Genomic DNA, 25,844 nt, shown 5'->3' with positions numbered 1-25,844 from the left:
CAGCAGCTGGGAGAGTGGAATGGTCTGTTCCATGAGCAGGGGGCCCCCAGCTGGGCCGGTGCAGGAGGAGTTAGGCTAACGGGGAACAGGGCTGTTCTCTGTCCAGTGCAATTCTGAGCTGCTCGGCCCATCCAGGGGCCAAACCCCCAGCCCAGCATGATCCCAGCAGCATCGCCCCTCCCACCTGTGGGGGCCAGTGTCACGGGCCAGGGGCCGGACCCCCACTCCCCTCCCTCCAGATCTGACTTTGTTCCAGTGTTTAAAAATCCAACAGCAGAGAAACCCCCAGGGGCAGCAAACGACTGAATGAGCCAACGTCCGCTGGGGCTTTAAAACCAGGAATGAACAAGGGGGACGAGCGCAGCCGATCAGGAGCCAGCCAGATAAATGCCTAGGAGGAAACATAACCATGAGAGGCGGAGACAGACACTGGAGACTCCCGGTATAGGCCCCCCGCCTACCCAGCCTCCTCCACTCCCCTGTGCTCTGATCATATTCCCCTCCCTGGGATCCCTTTGTTAGTACGGCTTATTACCAATCCCACCCCAGATCAGGCCGCATCGTGCCAGGCCCTGGCTCCAAAAAGAGCTTCCAATCTAAACAAAGGATGAGAGGGGAAACTGAGGCACGGTGATGGACAGGAGTGGGAGGAGTTCTCCATGTGCAATCAGGTGGAAGTGTCCCCCCCACCCCGCCCACCACCACCAGTGATGTGCCCAGCTCCTGCGGTTACCTGTGGCGAATCTCTTCTTCACCAGCGACATCCTGTACCCGCTGCCCGCCAGCTCCACCTCCACGCCCGACAGGGTGCTGCCCTCGCTGGTGAACTGGGCCGCCACGGGGCTGGGTTTGCTGGGGCCGTAGAGGGGCTCCCAGCAGGCGGAGAGGTGGCCGCGGCCTGGGGACCAACGCGGAGACAGACGGGGCTCAGGATCTCACTGAGGGTTCAGACCCTGCCCACCCGGGGGGAGAACAGACTCCAGAGCACTGAGCCATGGGGGGCTGACACACCCTGGAGTTGGGGGTGCCAAGAGGGACAGCTGCTAAGAGCCACCCGCCCCCCTTCCCCTTAGCTCACCCAGCAAACCCTGTTCAGAACCAGGAGCTGGCAACAGGCCAGCAGGCGGCACCGTACCCAGCTACCAGCCCCCTACAGCCCCCCCCAGGAGCCACTATGGCCAGTGGGCATAGGGGCCAAGGGCCATGGGTTTGCAGCTCACACGCAGCCCCTGGCTGCCCCAACATCAGAGGGAGGGAGGCTCAGCCCTCCCCCCGACAGCCACCCCCTCCCCCCCCCCACAACCCGGCAGGGGCACTGAGAGCTCTCACCGCCACGATCCGGGGCCCCAGGAACATCCAGCAGCCTCCACAACAGACGCTTCTCCTCCAGGTTCCTGCGGGGCGAGAGAGACCCGGGGGGGGGTCACCCCACCAGGCGAGGGCTGGGGGCACACACAGGTCCAGCCATTACCTGATCTCCCCCGCCCGCACAGGACTCCCAGCTGCCTCCTGCACCCCATCCCTCCTCCCCCCATAGCCCCCAGCTGCCTCTTGTCCCCCCCTTCCCCCTCCCTCTTCCTCCAGCCCCGGGGCTCCCAGCCTCCTGCCCCCCCATCCTGCCCCCCCTCGGGACTCCCAGCTGCCTCCTGCCCCCTCCCCAACTCCTCCCCCAGGCCTGAGCCGCCGCCCCCACCCCAGCTCTCACCAGCTGGCCGCAGGCTGCAGCCGCACGTTGGCGACCGGCTCCTCCACGGGCAGTAGCACCTGGACGTTGGCGAGGGGCCTGGGCGCGGCCATGGCACCGGCATTGTACCCGTACTCCACGCTGACCTGGGTGGCGGCCGTGGTGCAGTCCCAGCGCACGGCCAGCTGCAGGGGGGCCGCGCTCGGGCCCAGCTTGGAGAACTGCCAGGGGAGCAGAGAGCGGCTTGAGGGGCCAGTGCCCCGGCAACAGTGGGGGGCTGGGAACAGCTTCTGCTCCCCCCGGAGCAAAACCCAGGAGTCCTGGCTCCCAGCCCACCCTAGACTCCGCCGCCCAGAGAGAACCCAGGAGTCCTGGCTCCCAGCCTCCCCCTCTGCCCCCCCGGCACTTTCTAAGCCAATAGACCCCACTCCCCTCCCAGAGCCTGGGGTAGAACCCAGAAACCCTGGCTCCCAGCCACCCCCTGCTCTAACCCACTAGGCCCCACTCCCGTCCCAGAGCCACGGAGAGAACCCAGGAGTCCTGACCGCACCGCCTGGCGATAAGGGGATCCCGAGCGGGCAGGACTTCCCTGCTGGCACCTCACCTGGTATTTGAGAAGGGCCACGTTGTAGTAGGAGGCGGCCGGGGCCTGCTCTGCCTGCTTCTGCAGGTGCCCGGTCAGCGCCGGCATGTTGAGCCAGAAGTCCTTGGTGCTGGGGTCGCTCTGGGACGGGTCACTGCGGGTGGGAAAGGGGTGGGTCAGACTGGCTGGGATGCAGCCGCAGAGCCCCAGCAAAGCCCCCGTGGGCCCCCCAGCTCCGTGGCCGAGCCGGCCCCACCCCAGTACCTGTACAGCAGCTCAGCACTGGGCAGAAACTGCTCGACGAGCGCCGTGTTGAGCAGGCGGAAGCTCAGGACAGGCGGGGCTGGGCTCCCACTGAAGACGTGGACAATGCCGGCGGGGAAGGACATGGTGAGCTCGCCCGTGATCTTCACCAGACAGCTGCGGGGGAGCCAGGCATTAACTCAGAGCCCCCCCCACCCCCAGCAATGGGCGAGGAGAGCCCAACCCCCCACAGCCTACGGGAGTCCAGCCCCACCACCCCCTCCGGGGGATTGTGGGAATGGAGGGAGGGGATCTCCCAGTTCCCACAATCCCCCAGGGCACTGGGGTGGCCAGATCTCCCATCTTTCCCCCCACCCCATTCACTCAATTCCCTGGAGCTTGGGGGGAAGGCAGGGGGATGGGAGATCCAGTCACCCCCATGGGGGGGGGGGTGACGCCAGCAGACCAGGTCCCAGCTCATGCCAAGGCTCCTACGTCTCCCCTGAACCCTGACAGATCCAGGGCTGGACCTGGCCGGGCTCAGCGTGTTGGTGGAGCCACGGGGGGGGGGGGGGGGGCGGGGGAAATTAGGGTTATAAGCAGCCGGGTCCCACGTGTTTGCTCTATCACTGCGAAGCACCAGCCAGGAGAGAACCAGTGCCACGTGCGAGATACCAGCCTCCCACAAGAGGGGTCCGCGCCCACGCACCCACACCAGACCAACCAGCATGGGACATCGGAGAACAAAACTTCGCCGGGGCTCCCCCCACCACGGCAGGAGACTTGCCCGTGAGTCCCTGCAGTCGAAGCCCAAGGCTGGGAAGGAATCGAAAGCCCTAACGAGGAGGAACATGATCTTTTATGCTGCTTGGGCTTGGGAGGGGGGGGAAGGAAGGATTGCTAGGCAGAAGATCTCCAGGGTTTGGCCTGGGTTAGCCCCAAAGGAGACACAGAGCTTGTTTATCATAGAAGCTTCCATTACTTTTGGAAGCCAGACTGGAACTGGTTTGAATGCATCTCTGTTGCCTGCTTTACCCTTGTCAATAGCTCGCCAATTTCCTTTTCCTAGTTAATGAATCTTTAGATCATCTAGGATCACACTGGCTAAGGGTTCGGTGCCAGATCTCAGGTGCAACTGGCGTAGGGCGAGTGATTAGTCCTTTGGGGCTGGGAGGAACCGGCCTATTGTTGTGATTTTTGGCGGGAGGGACCATCTCACCTGGGTGGCGAGACAGAGCAGGGCACCCCAGGGGACAGGCTGGGACTCCGTGAGCTGGTGAAATCTAAGCAAGGAATCCCAGCCAGTGCGGGGGCAAGCCCTGCTTCCCAACGGTCTGCCCTGAGCTTGGCACCATGGTGGAGCGTGGGGGGGGGGGAAGAGATGGGAGAGCCACCCCCCCAGTGCCCAGCGGGATTGTGGGAAGGGGCAGGGAGTGAGGGATCCAGTCCCTGTCCTCCCCTCCCCAGTGCCCCATGAGATTTGGGGGCAGATATCTAGCCCTGGCGCTCCTCCAAGCTGTCTCTCTTTCCCTCCCCATAACCAGGGCATCCCTAGGCTGGGCCCAACAGTGCCTGGGTTCAGGGAGCCCAGGCTGTAAACGAGGCTGGGCCCCAATCCCCCACCTTACCTGTTGGGGTCCTGGCCCTTGAAGTAGGCATGGATGTACTCAGTGAAGGCAGTTGCCACAGGAAGCGCATCCTGGGATCCCAGCACCACAGGGCTGGGGCCTCGGGAGAGCCCTGGGGGGGCGGGAGGGGAGGTAGGGTCAGGTACGGAGCCTCCGCTCAATCCCAGCCCATAGCTCCCCCTTCCCTCCCCCGGCTTGGGCCCCCTCCTTTCTATCCACAGGTTCACCCCCTGCCGCCACCCTGATGCTCGGGGCCGGTCCCCTACCCTCCCACCTGGCCCGCGCGACCCCCGGGGTACGTACCCAGAGCCGGCTGCGAGACCGTGAAGAAACTGCGCTCACCCAGGCTGGGCGGAGCCGAGTGGGAAGGGCCCGAATTCCACAGGGGAGAGGGGCTCAGGGAGCGGGACTGCAAAACCAAGGGCAGTACATGACGGTCCAGGCCAGGGACGGGTTAACCCAGTGGCAGGGCAAGGAGGGGATGGGAGAATCCAAGGGCCTGGGATCCCAAAGCACTTTGCAAATGGGAGCAGGATCATTAGCCCCATTGTACCGGTGGGGAAACTGAGGCACGGGATGAGACACGGACTTGCCCAGGGCCATCCAGTGGGTCAGGACTGAGCTGGAAATGGGTCCCAGTCTCCTGCTACCTACCAAACCTCACTTCCCTCCTGGACCCAGGAGCGCCAGCCCCACCGCTAACCATTAGACTCCCCAGAAAAGCATATGCCCCCCGCCAGACAGCATAAACCAGCCACCCCAGGGGGTCTGTGCGCTCGCGTCTGCTCCGGGATCTCAGCGACGGCCGGAGATCAGCCACCCTGGAGACCCCTCAAGGTTGGTCATGGCTGGTTTTTCCCTTGAGACGCAGACAAACCCCGCAGGGTGGGGGAAGGAGCCTTTAGCCTGAATCCGCCTCTACAAAGTTGAAAAATTCCTCAGGCTCCCATCTGTTTCACTTCACCTCCAGCTCGGGGCCGACTTGCGGATCCGCTCCCCAGCCCCCACTAAGGGTCAGCGACGCCAGATCCCTGCAGAGCGCCGCGCTGGGACCCAGGTGATTGGGGTTCAAACCCCAGCTCTGCCAGACTCCCTGGACAACAAGTGACTTACTCACTCCGTGCCTCGGTTTCCCCATCCCTCCACACACACCCCGGCTCCCAGCCAGCACAGCGCAGCGCCACCCACCAGGTCACCGTGGCTGCAGGCGGCCTGCCCCTTCGAGGGCCTCTTCGTCCTGGAGCGCCGCGGGGGGGCCACCTTGGGGGCGGCGCTGGGTGGGGCGGGCGCAGGGGGAGGATCTGCAGAAGCACAAGGCAGGGGTGGGTCAGGGTCCGTCCCATGGCATTGGGAGCAGGGGGAGGGGAGGCACATAGGAGCTGTCTGTGGGGTGGGGACGCAGGGGCAGGAGTGCCCCCCAGCCGCGTGCCGGGGCCAGGTGCTCAGAGGGGTCGGTCCAGGAGCTCAGGAACCAGAGCTGGGTCACGCGGGAAAGCGACTCAGCCTGGCACCTAAACAGACACGTTTCCTCCTCACTAAGAGCGCCAGGCGGGTCAGATTGGCCAGTGCCTGAGAGACCTGGAGTGAGAATAGTGGGGCTGCCGCTGGTCAGGACTGAGGGGCACCAGCAGAGCTGGCGGGGAGCCCAGAGCTGGGATAGCAGGGAGGATTTCAGGGGCTGTGGGGTGGGATCGAGGGGCACCGGCAGAGCTGGGGGGAGCCCAGAGCTGGGATAGCAGGGGGGATTTCGGGGGTCTGCAGGGCTGAATTGAGGGCCACCAGAAGAGCAGTTGGGGGGGGGGGGAGGTCACCGCTCCTCGCGGTACCCCACTCTCGTGCTCTGGGAAGCAGGGAACTGAGAGGCAGGTCCTTTCACAGCCCCCCGGACCGTACTCACCAGGCTCAGCCCGGAGCTCAGGAATGGCCGGAGTGCTGCTGTCTGTCAGCCTGGGACTGGGCCCCTGGGGAGTCCATGGGGAGGGGCCGGAGGGCTCCCTGCAGCTGGGGGGCACCGGAGAGGACGAGGTGTTGGAGGGGGGGCAGGCCCCATGCTTGCAGGGCTGCAGGGCCTGGTCCAAGACAGGACTGGGAGGCCTGGCCACCGAGGCCTGGGGGTCCCCGGAGGGGTCGGGCGAAGGGGCCATGGCACTGGGGCAGCGGGAATCGTGCTGAGACCCCGCCCCTGAGTTCTCCCCGCTGGGCTCGGAGCCGAAGGCGGCAAAGCAGGGGGTGTCCCGGGGCCACCCCGTGGGGCTGGCGGGCGGGGGCAGCCAGGCGCTCTGCTCCTCCAAGGCGGCCGTCGTGGGGGGCAGGGCGCCCCGCTCCTCCTGGAGCCTCGGGGAGCCCTTGGCAGGCCGTCTGGTGAGGGGGCTCTGGGGCGTCCAGGGTCTGGAGTCTGGCGAGGGGCCCGTGGGGGGATGCGAGGGGGAGTCCAGCCCCGAGTCTTCCACGTTCTCTGGAGACGAGGAGGAGAAGGGAGACGGGCTGGAGCCCAGGCCGCAGGCTCGGGAGGCTGTGGAGACAGGGTGACCTTCCTGTCACGGATCCGCCAGCGCAGAGCCGCCTGCTGCCCCGCGCCACCGGAGGGAGCCAGCGAGGGCAGGGGCAAAGAGCAGCTTTGCGGAGCTCAGCACAGAGGCTGCAATGCCCAGAAAAGCCAGCGGGGGAGAGCCCTGGCTACGAGCTGAAGCCAGAGCACAGAACCCAGGAGTCCTGATCCAATTCCCAGCTCTCTCTCACACACTGCGAGATGTCCCCGCCCCGCTGTGCCTCAGTTTCCCCTCCTGTGATGCAGGCACTGGCAGACCACGCTTACCTGGGAAATCCTCCGCTTCGAAGGCCGACTCCAGCGGGGGCCCGAACAGGGCTGCAGAAGGGGCTACATCCGGCCAGGGCTTCCCTGCGCAGCTGGGGACAGACCAAAGGAGGGAGAGATCAGTGGGGCCCCATGCACACTGTTACTCGTGCCCCATCCTGTGCCCCAGGGTGTCTGCCCGAGACATCTGGGGCGCTGGCAGCGCTAGCTGTGGGGAAGGCCAGGCTGGGTGGGCCCTGCTGCAAAGGGGGCCTGTTGCAGCCCCGTGGGGCTCCAGCACAGGAAGGGCCTGGGAAGGCCTGGTGTATCGAGGATGGGAGGCCCCCACCATGAGCTGACCATGCAGTCCCAAAACCGCCCCAGCAGCCGGGCGCTGGTGCTCCGGAGAGCAGGCACATCATACAAAGACCCCAACATCCATCCCTCCCCATGCCAAGGGTACCCCGGTACCTGGGAGTCCATACGGCAGGGTGTGGGGGCTGCAGCTTCCCAGACTCGTCACCTGCAGGAAAGGAGACGATCTGAGCCAGGACCTAGCCCCCAGTCAGCACCCAGAGCCACCGCACCCCTCCCACAACCACCCCCCCAGCAACTGGCCACAGCCCCCACCCATCACACAGTCAGCCCCACCAACTCCCCTTAGGCCAGTGAAAGCTTCTGAGGCTGCCTGCCTGAGTCTGCAGAGAGGCTGAACCAACAGGACCTGGGACGGGGTGCTGCCCCAAGGCCTCTTGCATGGGCGTTAATTCTGACCCCTACCGATGGTCACCTTGATCTCAGTATTAACCACGTCACTGCCAAGCCTTTGGAAAGAACCATCCAGCTACTCTAGCACACTAGGGCGGGGCCTGTGGCCACAGGGGCGGGATTTGCAAAGCACCACGTTTCCCTCCTTGCCCCCCTCTCCCCCCCACAGTCTCCAGTCACGGCCTCACCTGTACCCAGGGCCCTGACAGAGCCCACATCCACCGTGATGGTCGTCGCTACTGGTAAGTGCCCTGGGGAATAACCACACGGAGGGCATCACTGGGGCCCCGGGACTGGAACCTGGACAGCTCCCGACACAGCAAAATGAGAAATAACCCCCCCTCTTCGGAAGGCTGGCCGGGAGGGGGTCACGGTGCCTGCCAGCGCCCCCTGCAGCGGGGCCCGTGCTCTTGTATCCAGATGGGAGAGTCACTAGGGGCTGAGCAGTGCTGGGGTCATGGGGAAGGTGCAGCCCCCCGTTATCCAGGGCACCCAGAGCTAGGAGGAGGGAGATCTGGCTGGGCCCTCACAAAATTAAGACCACCCATCAGAAACTGCTCTGGGCAAAGGACAGCTCAGAACTCTCCAGAGGGCCGGGGTGCAGAGCCAGCTTCTGGGGGGCGCTGCCAGGACAGGATTGGCACCCATCTCCCCAGACAGGTGGGGGCGGGCCACAGGCGCCCTGCGTGGACCTCCCCTGCTGCATGGCCCATTGTACCCACAACAATCTCCCCCCACCCCACCCCACCCCACCCGGGTTTGGCATCTCCCCTGTCCACCCCTACAGAACCCTCTGCTTCAGAGCCGAGGAGGGGAGCACGGGGCGGGGGGAGAACAGCTCAGCCACACTTACTGCAAGACTGTCTCTTCACCGTGCCCTGCGAGAGAACAAGGGGGAGGAGGGATCACCAGGGTGGCAGTTAGCAGCCCAGCCCTGCAGCCCCCAGCCCCATGGCCACCCCTCCCCTCCCAGACCCACAGCCACCCCCTCCCCTCCCCCCCAGCCCCACCACTGCTCCCTCCCAGCCACCAGCCTGGTCCCATGCCACTGCACCCCAGAGGTCCCCTGCTTCCCCCGGCTCAGCCCCCGGCTCTCACCCCGGTGCTGGGGGGCAGGGGGAGGTTCCCCACTGTCGCCTTGAGCTGCTCCACAGCGGCCTGGCTGCTGCCGGCGGTGTCGCAGGGTTGCAGGGGCTTGATGCGGACGTAGAACTTGCGGGGCTCGTCCTCGTCCTCGTAGTCCGAGTCGCTGGACGAGCAGCCGTGGGTCCCGCCCGAGCCTGAGCCGGGGTTCAAGGGAAAAGCCCCCAGACCGGAGTGGCGCTGGGCCCCTGCCTGCCATTCTCCTGGCCGCCCACTAGGTGTCGCCTCCACCCCAGTTCACTGCATCGAACCCAGGAGTCCTGGCCTGGCGCCAAACCCTTGCCCAGCCTAACTGGTTCCCCCTCCATCAGCCCTGAATCATCAGCCAGGCTGGGCTGGGTCCCCCAGAGACCCAGGTTCTGTTCCCGGCTCCACCCCCAATCCCCCCGGGGTCCCTGGGCAGGTCCCTGCAGCACTGGGCTGCAGCTTCCCCCATCTGTGAAGCGGGGTCTGGGTCTAATCAGGCCACAAGTTGTTCGGGGCAGCACCCGACCCAATGGGCCCGGATCCCAGCTGGGGTCTTGAGTGCCAATAAGGACTCCCAGTGCCAGTTTGGGCAACGCCACGTGCCCCTTGCTCACAGGGCCTATGCCAGGCGTGGATCTGTAGGGGAGAGTCCTGCTAGGCCGGGGTTCCCTGCCACAAAACCAGGGGAGCTCTCCCCTGATCCGAGCCTACATCTCTCAGGCTCAGCCCAGGCCCTGCTGGGTTCCAGGGCCAGCGGGTCTGAGCCCAGCCTGGTTCCCCCGGCACAGGGGGTTTGGAAACCGAGTTCCTGCCCTGGCGTGTTAGTGCAGCCAAGCAGGGGGGCTGGATGCCCAGCACCTCTGCCCCCCCACCCCAGGACATGGACCCGGGCGCCGCCAGGCAGGAGAGGAACTGTCTGGGCAGGGGACCAGGGGCTGAGCCCACCAGCCCCTCCCACCCCCAGCTGGGCCCCACCCTGGCACTCGCCCCGCCAGTCAGCCCAAGGATACTGCTCTGGTTGATGTCAGGCCGTACAGTGAATCCCTCCTCGTCCACATCCGGGCAGGTCTGCGGGGGGAGAACGCAGTAGGGGGGAGGGGCTGCTGCAAAGGGGGCCCGTTTTAACGCCCCACCCTGCCCAGGAGGGACCCTCCTCCATCACCCATTCAATCCCAGGGGCATCTACCGGGCCTGCGGGTCAGGATTGAGGGGCGCCGGCCAAGCTGGGGGGAGTCCAGGGCTGGGACAGCAGGGCGCTGCAGGTCGGGAACATGTGATTTCAGCGCTGCAGAACCCCTGGGGCAGGGGTCTCCTCTCCCCCCCCAAACTTGCCCCAGGTGGACACCGCCCAGCCCCCCATTACCGAGAGCTGCTGGGCCCTAGCGAGTCTGGCAGCACCATGGGCAGGTGCCAGCGAAGGAAGGAACGTGGCCGGATCCACCCGCTACATCCCCCCAGCTGGCAGCACGTGACCCAGGGCAGCTACTCACCAAGTCAGCGTCTGGGGACTCCCTGGGGGGGGAAGAGAGAGAGAGAATCAAGGCCCCTGGAACTGCCCGGAGAAGCCCAGCAGGGCAGGGAGGATGGATGGGCCGGAGGTGGGGGAGATGCAGGGTAGGGAGGATGGATAAGGGGGGCAGGAGGGGAAGAGGAGCAGTAGGGGCCGGGGGGAGCTCACACAGTGTCTCGCTCTCGGTCTCTCCGGCTCAGCCCGGGGATGCGGAAGGCTTTGCTGAGGCTCCTCTTGGGCCCTGCGGGGGACAGAGCGGGTGAGCGGCTCCTGGTGCAGATCCAGCCCCTCTTCCCCCCGGAGACGGCTCAGCCCCCCAAGCCGGGACAGCTGGGCCCCGGGTGCTCCCAGCTCCTCCCCACAGGCATCACTTCCGCCGCCCGCCCAGAGCCCAGGGATGATCCCAACGTCCCGGCTCCCCTGCCCCCGTGGCCGCCTCCTCCCAGGCGATGCCCCAGCACCCACAGGGCCGCCAGCTGCAGAGACGTACTTGCCTTCCTGTGCTGGGACCATTCTGCACTCGTCGAAATCCAGCACCCCTGCCAACAGAGAGCAGGGCAGGGGTCAGCCCGGCAGAGATGCCCACACCCACCCCACCTGCCCCAGGCCCCGTGCAACGTGTGCAAGAGCAAGCCCCGCCCCTCAGCCCCGTGCAAGAGCAAACCCCGCCCCTCAGCCCCGTGCAAGAGCAAGCCCCTCCCTCGCGTGCCCTCACCCGGCCTCTCACGCCCGGTGCCCTTGCTCTCGGCGAATCTCTGCAGCAGCATCTCGATGCCGATGTTCTCCACGTTCTGCTTGAATTCCTCGTGCACCTGGGGGCAGGAGGGAGGAAGAGCTCAGGCTGCGGCACTCATCTCGCTGGTGACTGCCCAGGCCCCCCTCCCCCATTCGCTCCCCACCCCCAGCAGCGTCTCCTTCGGGCAGGATGAGATTGTGGGGGTTACAGCTGCCCTCTCCTCTACCCCCTAACACCTGATGCCCCAGCGCACGCCCCGCCCCCCTCTCCACAGCCCACCCGCCCCAGCGCACGCCCCCCGCCCCCCTCTTCACAGCCCACCTGCCCCCCCGCCCCAGCGCACGCCCCCCGCCCCCCTCTTCACAGCCCACCTGCCCCCCCGCCCCAGCGCACGCCCCCCGCCCCCCTCTTCACAGCCCACCTGCCCCCCCGCCCCAGCGCACGCCCCGCCCCCCTCTCCACAGCCCACCCCCACCGAACACACACACCCCGGGGTGCGCACCTGTCCGATCTGCACATGCGTGTCCTCCACGGAGTGCGAGTAGGAGCTGATCAGCCCCTTCATGTGGTGCAGGTGGGTCTCCTCCAGCTCCTGGAACCGCTGCCGGGGGGGGGTGGAGCAGTTAGATGAGAGGGGTCTGTGCAGAGGGTGGAGTTCCCAGCGGCATCTCTCTCACGCCCCCCCAGCCCAGCTGGACCCCTGCAGTATAGGTGCCCCCCTCCCAGCCCCATCACCAGCCCACACCACCCCACACTACCCCGAATGAGATTCGAGGCAGATTCCCTCTGCCCCCACACCCTCCCGTGGCTGCCCCTTGCCCCCCACAGCCTCCCGACCCCCCCAATGCCCACCGCCCCACTTACCACGGCCGAGTCCAGCATCCTCTGCTCAAAGTCTGCCCGGGCCATGTTGTACTTCTCCACTGCGTGGCGCAGGGCCTCAGCCGCCTTCTTCGACTTCCGCTCGGCCTGGCAGGGGCAGGACAGAAGGGGGGTGGGAGCTGGGAGCAAGGGCTCAGCTGCTCTGCCCTGCCATGGGGAGCGGGCATCGGGGCAGTCCCCACTCGTCAACGGGGCACTGCCTGCCCCCATCACCCCAGCCCCTCCCATGCCGGTCAGACCCCCGGGTGATGGGCCACAGCCCCCTTCTCCCCCCACACCGCCAGCCGCCCACCCCCAGTACCTTGTCAATCTCCTTCTGGTTGGTTCCCTCCCGGCGCAGGCGCTCGGCCTCCAAGCACTTGCTGTGATAATTCTCCTTGGACTTGGGCACCAGCTGGGCGACACCCTGCAGCAGCTGGATGGCCTCCAGGGTCCCCGACACCTCCTCCTTGGACTGGTGGGACAAGAGAGGGGCCTGGAGATGGGGAGGAGGGGAACTCCCCCCCCCCAACCTAAATGCCCCTGTCCCAGGGATGCCCCTTGGTGGGAAGCAGGGAATTTGGCTTTCTGGGCCCATTCAGCCCTTGGCATCTCAGCCTGCCAGGCGAGGGGCGCCTGGCCCAGCGAGAGCCAGGTGCAGCCACCCCCTGCCCCTAGCCCATGGCACCCAGGGAGCCACGCTGACAGCAGCCCCGGGCGTAAGGGGCGGGATTGTACCCGGGACGGGGCGGCGTGTACCTTCTTGTGCGCCTTGCCCTGCTCCTCCCCGTAGCGGGCGATCTCCTTGAGCAGGTCGTGCAGCTTCTTCACCAGCTCCAGGTGGCAGAGTGCCAGCTTGTCGGAGGAGACCCGGAACACCTCCCAGAGCGGCGCAAAAGTCCTGCCGGGGCCGAGACGCAGGCGCTGAGAGCAGGCCCCCCGCCCTTACCCCCGCCCGGGACCTCGCACCACCTGGGATGGGCAACTGGGTCTGCGGGCAGTGGGAAGCCTCTGGTCCCATGGGCACCCCCCAGTGGCCAGCGCTGAGTGGGTCCAAAGGAACGCCCCCCTGCCAGGATTGTGGAGCAGATGGGGGCATTGGAAGATACAGGGGAGCCCTCTCATCTCTGCAAGGCCCATGCGGCTGGAGAGAGGGCCTTCCAGCAGCAGGAGGTTCACACAGCGACAGGGCTCAGACACGCAGGCCCGGCCCCCCGCGCTCTGCCCTGCTCACCCGAGCTGCGTGCCATTGGTGGCCATCTTGGCCAACTTGGCCATGGACTTGCCATAGATCTCCTCCACGGTGGCCCTGGAAGCAGAGAGAGAGAGAGAGAGAGAGAGAGAGGGGGGAGGGAGCATGAGGGGAGCGAACGGGCAGCGCCCGGGGGGCAGCGCGTGGTGGGGACAGCACATGGTGGGGGTGGGCGCTGCCCTGCCACACACCGGGGAACAGCAGAGATAGCCCCAGGGCCCTGGCGGGGCTCAGCTCCACTCCTGGGGCACAGGACTGCATTGCCCCGAGCACCAGCTCCACACTGGCCCGGAGCCGGGGCAACACCAGCGCCCCCCTAAGGGCGGGAAGCACCGCGCTGCTGGGGCCCAGGCGCCCCTCCCGCACCCCTGGCCCTACCTCTCGCGGACAAAGTCGGCCAGCTCCTTGGTGGAGACCTGCCCATGCTTCACGTTGTGGTACAGCACGTCAAAGCCCTGGTTCTTCTCTCCCTGCAGCGGGTGGCAGAGAGCAGAGGGTGAAGGGGGCAGAACGCCGCCGGGCCCAGATCCTGCCCCTATCCCTGGGCGCTCTCCAGTGGGCTTCGGGGGAAGGGGCATCTGGGGTCCCTGGCTCTGCCTACAGGCCAGACAGGACCCCACGGGCGGGGGGTCCCCCACAGTCACTGCCCATTGCCTTCCCTCCTGCCCAATCCACAGCCCCAGCTCTCCGCTCTCTCATGGTGGCAGGAAAACCCAGCCAGGCCTGAACTCTGCCCACCCCCCGGCTCAGCATTTGCCAGGGAGCCCCAGTGGCCACTAGCGCAGAGCAGCGGCCGTGGGGGGAAAGGTGGCAGGATGGCATTTGCCAGCCCTCCCCAGCACTCGCTCCAGGAGCACGGGGTGCCGTGGGGCTGCTCTCCCCCAGCTCTAGGATCCCCCTGGACTATTTCAACCCTTCCCCCAAGTCAGCCCCCCCCACTCTGGCCTTCTTGTAAACAACCCAGCCACATGGCCGCAGGCTCATTAGTGACCCCCCAATGCGGGGGGTGGGGGGCGGTGCCAGCCACACCCGCTGTGTAGAAAAGCAGGAGTCCGGGCAGGGCCGTGCAGGGAGAGGGGCTGACAGGAACTTGCTCGGTGCCAAGCTCCAACAGGCATGTGGTGCCAGCCATGGGCAGGCAGCTGGGAGGGCTCCCACTCACGCTCTGGGATGGGGGTGGTACAGATGCACCTTCCCACTACCTCAGCTCCTCCTGGACCCTCCCCCGGCCAGGCAGCGGGCACCACAGCCAGGGCTGGGCAGGGAGGGCAGAGGCCCGGGTGGCTCTGTGCTGGAGATGGGTATGAAATGCCCATTGGTTGGGGGGGCCCCACATCCTGCAGCAGAGGAGAAGGGCGATGGGTGGGCAATGCCACTTGAACACACCAGCCCCCCACATCCTGGGCTGGTTACCAAGGGGGGCTGTGGGCACCCCGTGGGTGAGCTCACAAGTGCCTGTGGACAGCCCGTTCCCGCCCCACACCCAGCACCCCATGAAGCAGCAGCCACAGCTGCTGGGGAGACAGGCTGGAAGCGCAGGATGTCAGGGGGGGTGGCCCAGGGGAAATCTGACCCCTCTCCCCGCCGGGTAAGAAGTGGGGTGTGACAGCCGGGGCAGAGGTGTGGGGCAGGAAGGTAAAGGAGATGCAGCAGTTAATGAAGGCTCACAACCCCACTACCTCCCAAGTCAGCATCACTAGCCCCATGTTACAGCCATGGGGAAACTGAGGCACAGGGCAGGGAAGTGACTGTGCAAGGTGGGAGGGGCAGCCTTTGACCCCAGGCATCCTTAGCTCCCAGGCCCACGTGCAAGGAGAGGGGGGCAGGGAGCGGCCGGCTCTGTCATTGGTGGTTGGGGCTGAACCCAAAGGGGAATGATGGGGGGGGGCAGTTCACTCTGGCAGCCCCCTGGCAATTTCCCTGCACCACCAGGACCCATGTGCGCCCCAGCACAGAGCACTGTGCATGGCAGGCAGAACTCCTGGGTTCTAGGCCCAGCCCTGGAGCATACTGTCCACCCCGCGGCCTTTCCGAGGTGGGCTGCGGTCGGCACGGCCCAGATCCAGTCCCCAGGTCCTTGGCAGCCCCCTACCCCACACCTCTGCCTCTGGAGATTCCAGGTGGGGGTGGGGGAGGGTAAGGGTGCGCTGTCGCTTTAAGAAAGCCACCTGGCAGAGCCATTGGGGCAGCAAGGAGAGAGCAGTGCACGGGTCCCGTTGCTACGGACGATGGGGTTGCCTAGCTACGACTTTGCCCTCCTGCTTATAAACTGGATCTGGTTGGAGGAACGCAAGGGGGGGCATCATTTTGGGGGGAAAGAACGGAGACACCCCCCCACACACTTCCCGGGCGCTGCGCGAGGCACGGCTGCAGGCAGGCGGCACCAGGCTGGGCGCGTTCGGACCAGGCAGTGGGCAGGTGTCGGCTCGCGCCCAAGCCAGGCCCACCCAGCCCAGACCCCAAGAGATGGAAGTGACCCATACCTGCTCACGGCTCACCCCCAACTGCACAGGGAGGGGGATGCCCCCTTCCCATCCCAGTGGGGCTGGACAGCAGCTGGCATGTGCCCTGCGGCCATACCAGGCATGCCACTCTCTGGCCAGGCAAATGCCCCCCAGCTAGTCACAGCGGCGCAGTCCACACGGAGGAGGACCAGTGGCCTCATAGCCCGTCTCCAGGCTCCCAGATCTGTGCAATCTCCACATCTACCCCCCGCCCAGAGTCTAATGGGCTCCTTGCCCCTGTACCTGGCGCAGGTCTCCCCCATCACGGCTCCCGCCGGCTAGAAATCTCCCCAGCACAGCCAGGCCTCCAGGGCCAGCCAGGGACTGCCTGCAGGGCAGCGGCGGGGCTCGGATCTCCCCGCACAATGTGCATCCATCACCAAGGTATTTCGGCAGCTCCGCAGTCCTCCCAGGGCTGTTTCCCTTCCCAGCAGCGAGCTGCAGAGGTGGAGAGCCCCTAACTTCCCACAGCTGGAGGAAAGAACCCCCCCCGACATCCCCAGAGCAGAGAGCACAGAGCCTGGAAATCCCCCCTTTTGGCAGAGTGGGCACAGATGGGGCGAGGGGAAGCACAGCCAGGGTGTTACAATGCACCAGATGGTCACAGCCACCCAAGCCGGGGAACTCCGGGCCAGCAGACCCATGGCCAGCACAGCCTAATCATTCGGGGAGCCCCTCCCCGCAGCTCTGCACCAGGGACAGCCTACGTTCTCTGGCTCCCAGATCTGCACTCAGTCCCCTGGGCCACATCCGTCCTGCCACCCCACAGGGGGCAGTCCCAGTTCAAAGCCAGTTTGCAGCAAGGACAGTCAGGCCCACAATTCCAACTGGCGGAGGGGCAGCGCGGCCTAGGAGACAGGAGAACGAGACAGAGTCGGGTGCAAGGGGAGTCTGGACTCCTGGGTTCTCTTCCCAGCATTGCCACCAATCTGCTGCAGGACCTCAGGCAAATTACTGCCTCAGTTTCCCAGCTGTGTAATGGGAATTAGACTCCAGAGCTCATGTCCACCAGCCTCCTAAGCCAGCCCCACCCCAGCCAGAGCAGGGCATTACAGTGTCCGGGCCAGGCGCATACCCCAACGCAGACCCACACGCCGCAGTCAGGGCCCAGCTCTGGGGTTTATGGACAAGACCCATCTCTCCAAGGATGCTAAGGAACAACCCAGCTCCATTTGAACCCCACAGCTCAGAGTCCCCCCCCATACCCTCAAAGGAGACACTTACCCAGAAATGCTCCCCAAAACAGGACATCTTGGAGCTGGGCGGGACGACGCTCCCTTCCGGATCCTGCAGCTCAGCTCTCCGGCCTCTGGAGCAAACATAGAGATCAGGTGGTGCAGAGGCAGGTTTCTTCCCGTCACGCCCCACAGGGAGCACCGCAGGACAGAGAGATCTCTGCTCGGGGGCGGCGGGGGGGGGAAGAGCTGCTTAACGAGACAACAAGGGGACAGGCCCATGGGGACACCGGGGAATAGGTGTGATACATAATTCTCCAAGGGTGGGAACATGCTTGAGAGGTTAGAGCAAGGCAAGCGGGGTGTCAGGACTCCTGGATTCTATTTCCAGCCCTAGAAGGAAATGGGATCTAGTGGTTAGAGCTGGAGGGAGCTGGGACTCCAGACTCTTGAGTTCTAGTCCTAGATCTACCAGACTTGTAATGGTTAATTCTTCCGGTGCCTTGCTTTCCCCACCCCCAAGGCACAGAGCCTCTCACAAGGACAGCCTGCAGACTAGGACTCCGGACTCCTGGGTTCCACCCCTGATTCTGCCACTGACTCCATGCATGAGTCAGTGCAGCCCAGTGCCTCAGTTTCCCCACTCAACGCAGAACCGGCCAGCCTCCCTTTCCTCCCCGCAGGCTAGTGGGGAAAAGCCGCGCCCGTGTGGTGCTCGGGGGCAGAGCCAGGGTCTAACGGGGGCGAAGCACTTTGGAACAGGGTGCATGTTTCTTTTAAAACCTAATCAGCTCGCAGACCCCGTGCTGCCGTATCCATGGAAACGGGCTGTTCTTTATATCCCACACTCGCTGGAGCCCGGTGTGCCACCCTGTCCTCACACTCCTCAAAAGGGCTGGCCCTGCCGCCCAGACACCCCGGCGCATCGGGTGGCTATCTCCAAACCCGAGGAGGTTTTGGACCCTGGCCGCGCATCCCCACCACGCAGGGAGCCTCCCTTGGCACCGGCACAAGCCAGCAAGGAGGGCTGATCAGCGCCAGGCAGTGAGCAGGTGCTAAATGTCACGGCGAGAACCCAGGGATTGGACGCTTGAGGAATGCAGCCAGGATGAGGGCTGGGGCTGACACCGGATACACGGCTGAATAATGAATGAGGCTCTGCCTTGCGCCCCCAGTACCTCTGCCCGCAGCGTCCCAGCGCGCTCACCAAACCACCTAACGCCTGGGCCACCTTCCCCATGGGGAAACCGAGGCATGGGGCGGGGAGTTGCCCAAGGTTGTGGAGCTAGTCAGAAATCAGGAGTCCCGAGTCCCAATCCTCCCTCCCCCATCCTCGCCACTAAATCCTACTCCCTTCTCAGCGCTGGGGTAGAGAACCCAGGAGTCTTGGCTCCCAGCTGCCGCTGCCAGATTGCTGAGCCCCCAGCTCAGAGGGGATCCCTGGGCCATATAGCAAGGTGAGGCACAAGCATGACTTTGTAGAGACCCTCACAGCCTACCGGGTCCCTAGTTCTCTAGCCCAGGGGGGGGCGCACCTGGCTGGCCTGTAACCACCCCCTGCATCACCTGCTTCCACAGTGCCGTGAGGTGAGCCTGGGGTCTCTAGTTCCCAGCACAGCACCGCGGTCCATGGGGGCATCCCCAGCCCCTGGGCTCGTTCACAGCCCCCCGAGCTCTCCTCCCAGCCTACCCCTACCCCTCCCCCTCCGTGCAGGAGAGAAAAACAGGAAACTAGAAAATCTTTGCATGCTCAGTTTTTTCCTTCTCTCTTTCAGGCCTTGGGGTTGGGGCCAAGCTGCTCAGTTCTTGCCGTGGTGCTGAGCCCTGGCCCCATATGCAGCAGGGCCAGCCCCCGTGGGCCCCCCAGGGCCACCAGACTCACCCAGCACTGACGGGTGCACGGTCCCCGCTGGTTCATCCTCAGCTCTGTCCTCCTGGGGGACCCAGCGCAGCTGAGAGAGAGAGAGAAACCAGAAGTTAGCACAGCACCACTTCCGCTGTGGGGGCCCGGGGGGGCCACCAGCCAGTTAAGCAGAACCAACACCTGTGAGTGCCTGCTGCCTCCGCCCACCCCTGGCCCGGCCTGGCACCCCCGCTCCTCTGGCGCATGACACGAATGGGCAGGTCTCAACCCGGGCCATTTCCTAACCAGCCCCCCCGCCAAGCTACATCTGCCCCTCCCACTCACGTGGGGCTGCTCTGCACACTTACCACCTCCCATCCCCAGGGCCCAGGGCACTTTCTAAAGGAGGAGAAACTGAGGAAACAGTTAGGGGAAACTGAGGCACAGAAAGGGAAAGCGACTTGCCTGAAGTCAAACAGCAGAGCCGGGAATAGAACTCAGAGCTCCTGAGTCCCCGGCCAATGCTCTACCCACCACACCCCGCTGCCTCCGGCCTAGTCATACTCACCCCCAGGCACTGAAGGCTCACACCCCCACCACCACCGTCTGCTCTACCAGAGAAACCCGGTGAGATGGCGCTTCCCGTCCCTGCTAGCCCTGTCTTTCCATGGCAGCCTCACACATGCAGACATGGGGCTGGGCACAGGAGCAGGGAGGGGGACCCAGATGGGAGCGGAGCGGAATCCACTTTGGGAGCAATGACCCAGCGTGGAAATCGATCAGTCCTGCTGCCCTGCCCGGCCTGTGGGCTCAGGAATCAACAGGGGGCACCTGCCTGGCAGGGGAAGGAAGCTGGGGACTCCTCCGCCAATGCTAGGAAGCAATCAAAGCAGGGGCCCTCGTCCCCATTGCTGGGACGCCAGCTGGGCACCCCCTTACACCGAATGAGGAAGGGGCTTTGCAGCCAGACTATCCTAGATGGACCACAGAGATTCCCAGATGCACCCATGGCATCCCCTGCACGGCCCCTCGCCAGGCAGAGGGGACGACGCCACCAGCCCTCTTCTCTGATGGGCTTTGGCGTCTCAGGGGCGGCAAGAATCTGCTCCAATTGTTGGCAGAAGGGGAGGGGGGAGGTCGGAGTCTGCTCCCTTTCCCAGCCTGGAGGGCACTCTGCCAACAAAAGGGTTCATATTTCTATAGTCCCTCCTCTTTCCCCCACGCCTCGGCCAACGTGATCCCTGCTTATCGGTGAAATGCAGCCACCTCTGGGACGGAACATGGCAGCTGTTTAATTGTACCCAGCAACGTGGCACACACCAAAGAGCAGGGAACCCCCATGGCAGGCTGGGATGGACACAGCCCCCGGATGGAGCTGCAGAAGGGACGGAAGTTCCCCAGGGTAGACTCTCACCAGGTCAACGCAGGCTGCATCCTGGAGCTCTGCATCTCAGCCATAAGACCCCAGGATCAGATCTCACAATGCCCCTGCCCCCACCCTGCCAGGCAAGCTGAGTTCTTCTATGCACACTGCCCACAGAGGTTGGCAAGGCCTGGCTCATGCCATGGTACAGCACCCATGTGGTGATGGGCACCTGTCGGCACCGGTGCCGTTTCCGCCAGCACAGGCCCAGCAGACGCTGGTCACCTGGAAGCACGGAAGGGAGCCAGAGGGATCGAGAGGCCCTTGCTGCCTTGTGACTCCTCTGGGGTGCCCCAGGGCTGGTGCCAGACTCACACTGCCAGGCTCTGACCTGCAGGGGGCATAAATGCACCCTGGAGCGGGGGTCACACCCTGCTGGAGTCAGCACAGCATTTAGGGAGAGGAACAAGGCCAGCCCACGGAGGGTGCTGGACTGGGAGGGCAGGGGGCTGTGGGTCAGGACTGAGGGGCATCAGCAGAGGCGGGGGGGGGTATGTTCGAACTGCCGCAGAGAGAAGCTTGCACAACACCCACCTCCGCTGCCAATCTCTCCATTTCACAAGCACTAAAATTAACGCACAGAAGATGGAAAAGGCCCAGAGCGCAAGGAACAAAGCAAACCCGGGGGGCGGGGGGGGGCGGGGGGGGGGGCACAGCCTGATCGGGTCTAGCAGCGCTGGACCCCAGGGAGCAGCAAGGCCTGCGGACAGAAGTCCCCAAACCCAGATGCGTCTGCCCCGGCCAGGGGACATCAGGGGCTGGGGTTTAAACATTAACCTCAACCCAGGCAGAGCAGGGCAGGGAGCACAGAGCCTGCCTTAAACATGGGGATACCCCCCCTCCAGCCGCCTCCCCACCCTTCTCAGTACCAGGCCCCCACCCCGAACGCTGCCCCCCTGCTCACCCAAGGCCTGGCCCCCATGTATACCCCAGCAACTTCTAGGGCAGGGTACTTGGTTCAAGGTACTTGTACCTTCTCGAGGGTACTTGGCCCAGTTTTTGGGGGGGAGGGACAGAGGGGGTGAAGGCCCTGAGTTACCCCTCCCATTGGAAACGGAAGCTCGCAGGGAGGGTCTTGTGCCATCAGGCTCATTGTGTGCACCTGGCAGGGGAATTGGACGCCTGGGTCCTTTCTCCCCAGCTAGGGCCGCTCCAGCAGCCTTCCCTCCATGAGCGTCCAGCAGTCCCACATCCTAGGATAAGCCGCGAGCAGAGGGCGAGAGGATGGTGGGGCAGGGTGCTGGCTGGAGGGCTCCCCGGTCCCCCTGCCCCAGCAGTGGAGGAGGGGGAAGAGACGGGGGGAGCGGCACCTTGCTTGCCAGGCCATCCCGGAGTCATAACCCAGGAGTCCTCCCACACCCATACATGCCCTCATCTCTAGGGCACAGGCGTTCCAACCCCCAGCTCCCGCGATCCCTAGGCCCCTGCCCTAGGCACACGAGCGCACGCCTGCCTGTGATTTGCCAGGCGCCCCAGTCAAACCGACCAAACAGATCTTCAGATGTTGCAGCCACGGGGAGACATCTCCTGGAACCCAGCGCCCAGCTGTGCAGCTCAGCCCCGGGGGGGACGGGGGGACCGAGGGGGGGGAAGGAATTCAGCTCTCCCAGCTAGCAACAGACGGTGCACCGCTCCACGGGGTCATTCCAGGCCAAGCTGCCACTCTGGGCAAGGCCTGAATAAGACGCAAGAGGAAGATGCGCAGGGCTGGGCCTGCGGGGCACTGGGCTTGGCAGGAACCGGGCACTGCGCTGGAGCAGATTAACACAGAGACAAACAACAAGCGGTCGTCTCAGCAGCCTGGCACTGCCAGCGCCTCCCGCGTGGACGCAGGAAATGAGCACGCCAGGCCCCGATCTCACCCCCTTCCTGGAGCAGCTGCCAAACCTCCCCAGGCAACTGGTACCACAGCAAATTTCCATCAAGAAGCTCCCCCACCCCCAGTCAGTGCTTGGCCCTGCCCGCCCCGCCCCCCCCAAATGCCAGGGCACAAGGCCTGCCAGGGCTCTAGCTCCGATATTGCCAGTCAGCTTCCTTCAGTCACTGGCATAGCAGGTTTTCCCCGGCTCAGATCCAGGCGCACACAGGGAGAAGCTGCAACAGGAGAACATGCCCCATCGCCGAGCCAAGCTCTCAGCGGCAGAGCGAGCTCTTTCCCACTACCCTCGCCCGCCCTCTGGGGCGGGGGAACCCTGGATAGGCTGGAACAAAGCGGCCCACAAGGCTTTCAACCCTTCCCATCGACAGTCCCAAGCTAGGAGCTTTACGGCTCAAGGTGCCGGGTTTCAGAACTGGCCTGGAAGCTCTACCGAGGGGAAGCAGGGCTCTCGAGCTCTCAGCAGATCTAACACCTAGGTTTAAGGAGGCAGGAGGAGGTAAACGGGCCCTCCCTTAGCTACCATGGATGGCCCGGTCTGGGAGCCACTGCGTGCCAACCCTGTCCTACCCTGCCAGCGTAGGACTAGAGCAAGACATGGCAGCACTTCCCACTCAGCATGTGCCATGCTTGCAAAGTGGGCAATATGCTGCCTTCTAGTGGCCTGTGCATGGAGAATAACACTCTACTACTGCTACCAGCTAATGGCCTTACCCCTTTGGCTCACCCAGGTCTAGGCTGAAGACCCCAGGTTCAAACCCGGCTCGGATCGGCACCAGAGCAGGTGGGAGCCAGAATGGGAGATGAGCAACAACATTGTTGGACCTCCTCAGAGAGGGGCAGGGAACGCACAGCCAGCCCCGCCAGCCTGAAGCACCAGCCCCGCAACGGTGCTTCCCAGGATCCAGTCACGGACTCTCAGAGGATCCTCATCAACCGAGATGACCAAGGGCACAAGGCCCAGACAACCTGAGCATCCCAGTGAATGAAATATACAAGAAGGTCACTGCGGACGCATCTCAGGAGGGGCAAGGGGGCCACGATGGACCTCAAAGGAAAAACCGCCCACTTGCTCCATAGGCAACAGGTCAAGGAAACCGTGGGTCATCCCAGGCCAGATGCCAACATACACAGCCGCTCCCCCCCCCGAAATGTTTCCACCCACCTGAGCGTCAGCCCTTCATTCAAAGGAGAGGATCCATGCCCTGGCCAGGAGAGCTCCGGCCGCCCATGAGCCCCTTTGCTCCGGAGGGCATGCAGCACACAACCCAACCCTGCAACGCTCCCAGCGGCCGCCCACAAGCCACATCCAGTGAGCACTCCCTGTCGCCCCACGTCAGAGGTCTCAAACGGCGCGTGCTTCCATGTGCGTGGCAGATGAAAGAGAAACAGAACGTTTAAACAGCGCCTCTGAAGAACACTTAGCAAGCTGGCGCGCGCTTTCGGGTCTGCCTCTCCCACACACAAGCCGCGGAGACAACCTGACAGCCTCGCCGTCGTTCAGGCTTCAACAGAGACAACTGCTTGGGAAGGCGTTCTCTCCCCCCGCCCCCACCCTTCCCCGACAGGCAGAAACCTGCTGGCATCTTGCACCCGTCTGAAGCCAGCTGAGGGGCAACCGCTCACCCAACATGGGGATCACAGCCTGCGTGCACGCCAAGTAAGGCTGGGGTTAAAGAACCCCCCCCCCCCCCACACACACACACTAAAATCCTTCCACACCCCCACAGCGCGGGAGGAGAAATCCAAGTCCACTGCAAGAATCAGACAGGGGGGGGGGGAAGAGCACATTTCTGAGTCCCCGTATCCAATGGCCTTCACCCGAGAGCACAGACACCTGCCCCAAACCTGCAGGGCTGGAAAATTTCAGGCAGGTGGCTGGGCTCAGGCAGCTCGGGAGCAGGGAGCAAATCCCCCAGCTGCAGGGACTCTGCCAAAAATATTAAAAGCGCCTTCCCAGCGAAGCTACACACTTGCCAGCCCCCCCCACACACACACACATACACACACACGAGCCCCCCCATCTCACCTTCCTAGCACCTGGCTCAACTCACGCCCTCCCTGGGCCCTTGCCTGCTAATGACAAACATTGGATTTTTCCAGGCCAGACCCTCAGCTGGTGTGATCATGGTGTTCAGTGGGGCTGGGGCCCACAGCCACCAAACGAGGGGATTGGGGGGGGGGGAGGGATCCGGCCCCCACTGGAGCGGGGGCCCACTGAAGCGGGGGCCCACTGACACCAGCCGGAGAGGGGAGAGGAAAGTGGCCCCACACAGATTTCATTTTACCCTCCCTTTCCCATGACAGATGGGCACCTGCCCCCTAGCCCGAAGGGGCAGGTTTGCGGGGCGGCCAGTCCCTGCCAGGGGTCTCAGACCAGCAGGTCACCCCCGTGCACACCCCAGGCCCACAGAGGGGGACCCCACGCGGGATCGGCCGCGGCCGGGGGGGGGGGAGGGGGGAAGAAGCGCAGGCGGCTCGCAGAAGGGAGGGGGGGCCCTGTATGGGGGGGGATCAATGGGGCGAGCGGGGCGCACAGAGCAGCGGCAGCTCCCAGCTGGCCCCCCAGCTCCCCATGGCGAGGGCAGGTCACGGGCGGCGGGAGGCCTCGGGGGGTGGGGGGCGGAGCAGCAGCCCGGCCCCGGGCAGGGCGCACTCACCTCTCCGAGCCCCGGCGGCGAGCGCAGCCGCACCCGCCCGCCCCAGCGCCCCAGCTCGGGCTGCAGCCGCCTGCCCGCCCCGCAGCCGGCCGGGCTGGAGCGGGGGCGGGGCCCGCGCAGGGGCCCCGTCGGGATTGGCGGGTGGGCAGGTGGGTGGTTACAAAAGGAAACAGGAGCGGCTCCTGATTGGCCCAGCCGGCGGGGATGTTGCTCTTGGCTGGATATTTGCATCTTTAAAGTGACAGCGCCCCCTTTTCCCTCACCCGCACCCCCCCCTTAGCCCGCTGCTTTGTATGTTGCCAGGGGGGAGCCGCCGAGGCACCCCCTTCCAGCCCCCCCGAAGGTGGGCTGCTCCTCTGCTGGGGTCAGGGACCTGGGGCCTCTGCTTGTGCGCAAAGGAGCCCTGCGCTGGGCCAGGCCCAGGGGAAAAACAATGAATAAATAATAAACCCTGAAACCCTGGATCTGGGCACCTGCCGGGGAGGGGAGGGGCGTGAAGTAGGTGCCTTGGGCAGCAGTAATGCAATCATGGATTTAATGTCCCTAAACCTACCATGCACCCTGATTGGCCTCTAACGCCCCTAAGCCTCTAATGCACCAAGATCTGGCTATAAAGCCCCTGAAGCTAATATACCTAAACCCCAGGTGGATCCAATCACCCTACAAGCCAATGCCCTTAAAAGTTGTATCTACAGCTCCTCACCCTAGAATGCGCCTCAGCCTGAACCCAGCATCCCTTGTGTTGGTTGTAACACACCTGCACTGGGGCATAATGCCCCGACTCCATCATATACCATTTCAGCCTGGGTCTAGTGTCCTCACCTCACTGCCAGGCCCAGAGGCCCTGCGAGGATATTCAGGATCAGGGCGGTCCTGGTTGGACTGGCCTTTGTCTGCGCTGCCAGCGCTCACACTGGCTGGTACATTCCAATCCTCTGGCTGCAGCCTGAAGTGAGCTCATAGCCCTGCTCCAGCTGACACCAGGACAGGTTTGTTTTCAGGCTGGAGCCCATCACTTACTGTTCAGCAGCTGCTGGGGTGGGGTGGGGGGGGGTGAGGATGTGCTCACTAGCCTGCCAGATGTGCCCTGACGTGCCATCAGTCTCCGTATCCCACTAACAGCTGGGCAACCCTGCTCATTCTCCTGCCCTGAGTGGTGCCTCTCAACCGGCTTCACATAAACACATTCCTCAA

The 25,844-nt window shown here is 64.6% G+C and overlaps 1 protein-coding gene across 4 annotated transcripts; it reads right to left on the bottom strand.

Annotated features, from left to right (window-relative positions):
* Positions 1 to 268: 268 nt before the first annotated feature.
* On the bottom strand, positions 269 to 24,755 carry FCHO1 (FCH and mu domain containing endocytic adaptor 1). Of its 4 annotated transcripts, XM_073324176.1 has the most exons (30): positions 24,651 to 24,755; positions 18,731 to 18,800; positions 16,898 to 16,982; positions 15,917 to 16,111; positions 13,548 to 13,639; positions 13,152 to 13,226; positions 12,677 to 12,818; positions 12,240 to 12,392; positions 11,921 to 12,025; positions 11,559 to 11,657; positions 11,036 to 11,132; positions 10,815 to 10,859; positions 10,489 to 10,561; positions 10,301 to 10,322; positions 9,821 to 9,878; positions 8,799 to 8,980; positions 8,554 to 8,578; positions 7,889 to 7,951; positions 7,404 to 7,455; positions 6,954 to 7,045; positions 6,036 to 6,650; positions 5,327 to 5,439; positions 4,442 to 4,547; positions 4,139 to 4,250; positions 2,532 to 2,687; positions 2,289 to 2,421; positions 1,706 to 1,905; positions 1,330 to 1,394; positions 734 to 898; positions 269 to 391 (listed from the first exon to the last, which is right to left on the bottom strand). In XM_073324176.1, the coding sequence occupies exons 3-30, from the start codon at positions 16,922 to 16,924 to the stop codon at positions 369 to 371; spliced, it is 3,285 nt and encodes a 1,094-aa protein (XP_073180277.1). In that variant the 5' UTR covers positions 16,925 to 16,982; positions 18,731 to 18,800; positions 24,651 to 24,755; the 3' UTR covers positions 269 to 368. The 4 variants fall into 4 exon arrangements, with proteins under 4 accessions (XP_073180277.1, XP_073180278.1, XP_073180279.1 ...); XM_073324177.1 differs by lacking the exon at positions 7,889 to 7,951; XM_073324178.1 differs by lacking the exon at positions 15,917 to 16,111.
* Positions 24,756 to 25,844: the final 1,089 nt, after the last annotated feature.

Source organism: Lepidochelys kempii, chromosome 25 (assembly GCF_965140265.1).
Source record: "Lepidochelys kempii isolate rLepKem1 chromosome 25, rLepKem1.hap2, whole genome shotgun sequence".
Classification (NCBI taxonomy): domain Eukaryota; kingdom Metazoa; phylum Chordata; order Testudines; family Cheloniidae; genus Lepidochelys; species Lepidochelys kempii.
Note: the sequence above shows the minus strand (reverse complement) of the source record. Positions and strands in the feature narration are given on the sequence as shown.

Excerpts from the sequence above, each read along its gene's own strand:
- FCHO1 (XM_073324176.1), bottom strand. The coding sequence starts at position 16,924 with ATGTCCTGTTTTGGGGAGCATTTCTGG. Across the intron at positions 7,046-7,403 it reads CCTGCCGTATGGACTCCCAG|CTGCGCAGGGAAGCCCTGGC; the intron begins GTACCGGGGTAC and ends GTCTGTCCCCAG. Across the intron at positions 2,688-4,138 it reads AAGGGCCAGGACCCCAACAG|CTGTCTGGTGAAGATCACGG; the intron begins GTAAGGTGGGGG and ends GCTCCCCCGCAG.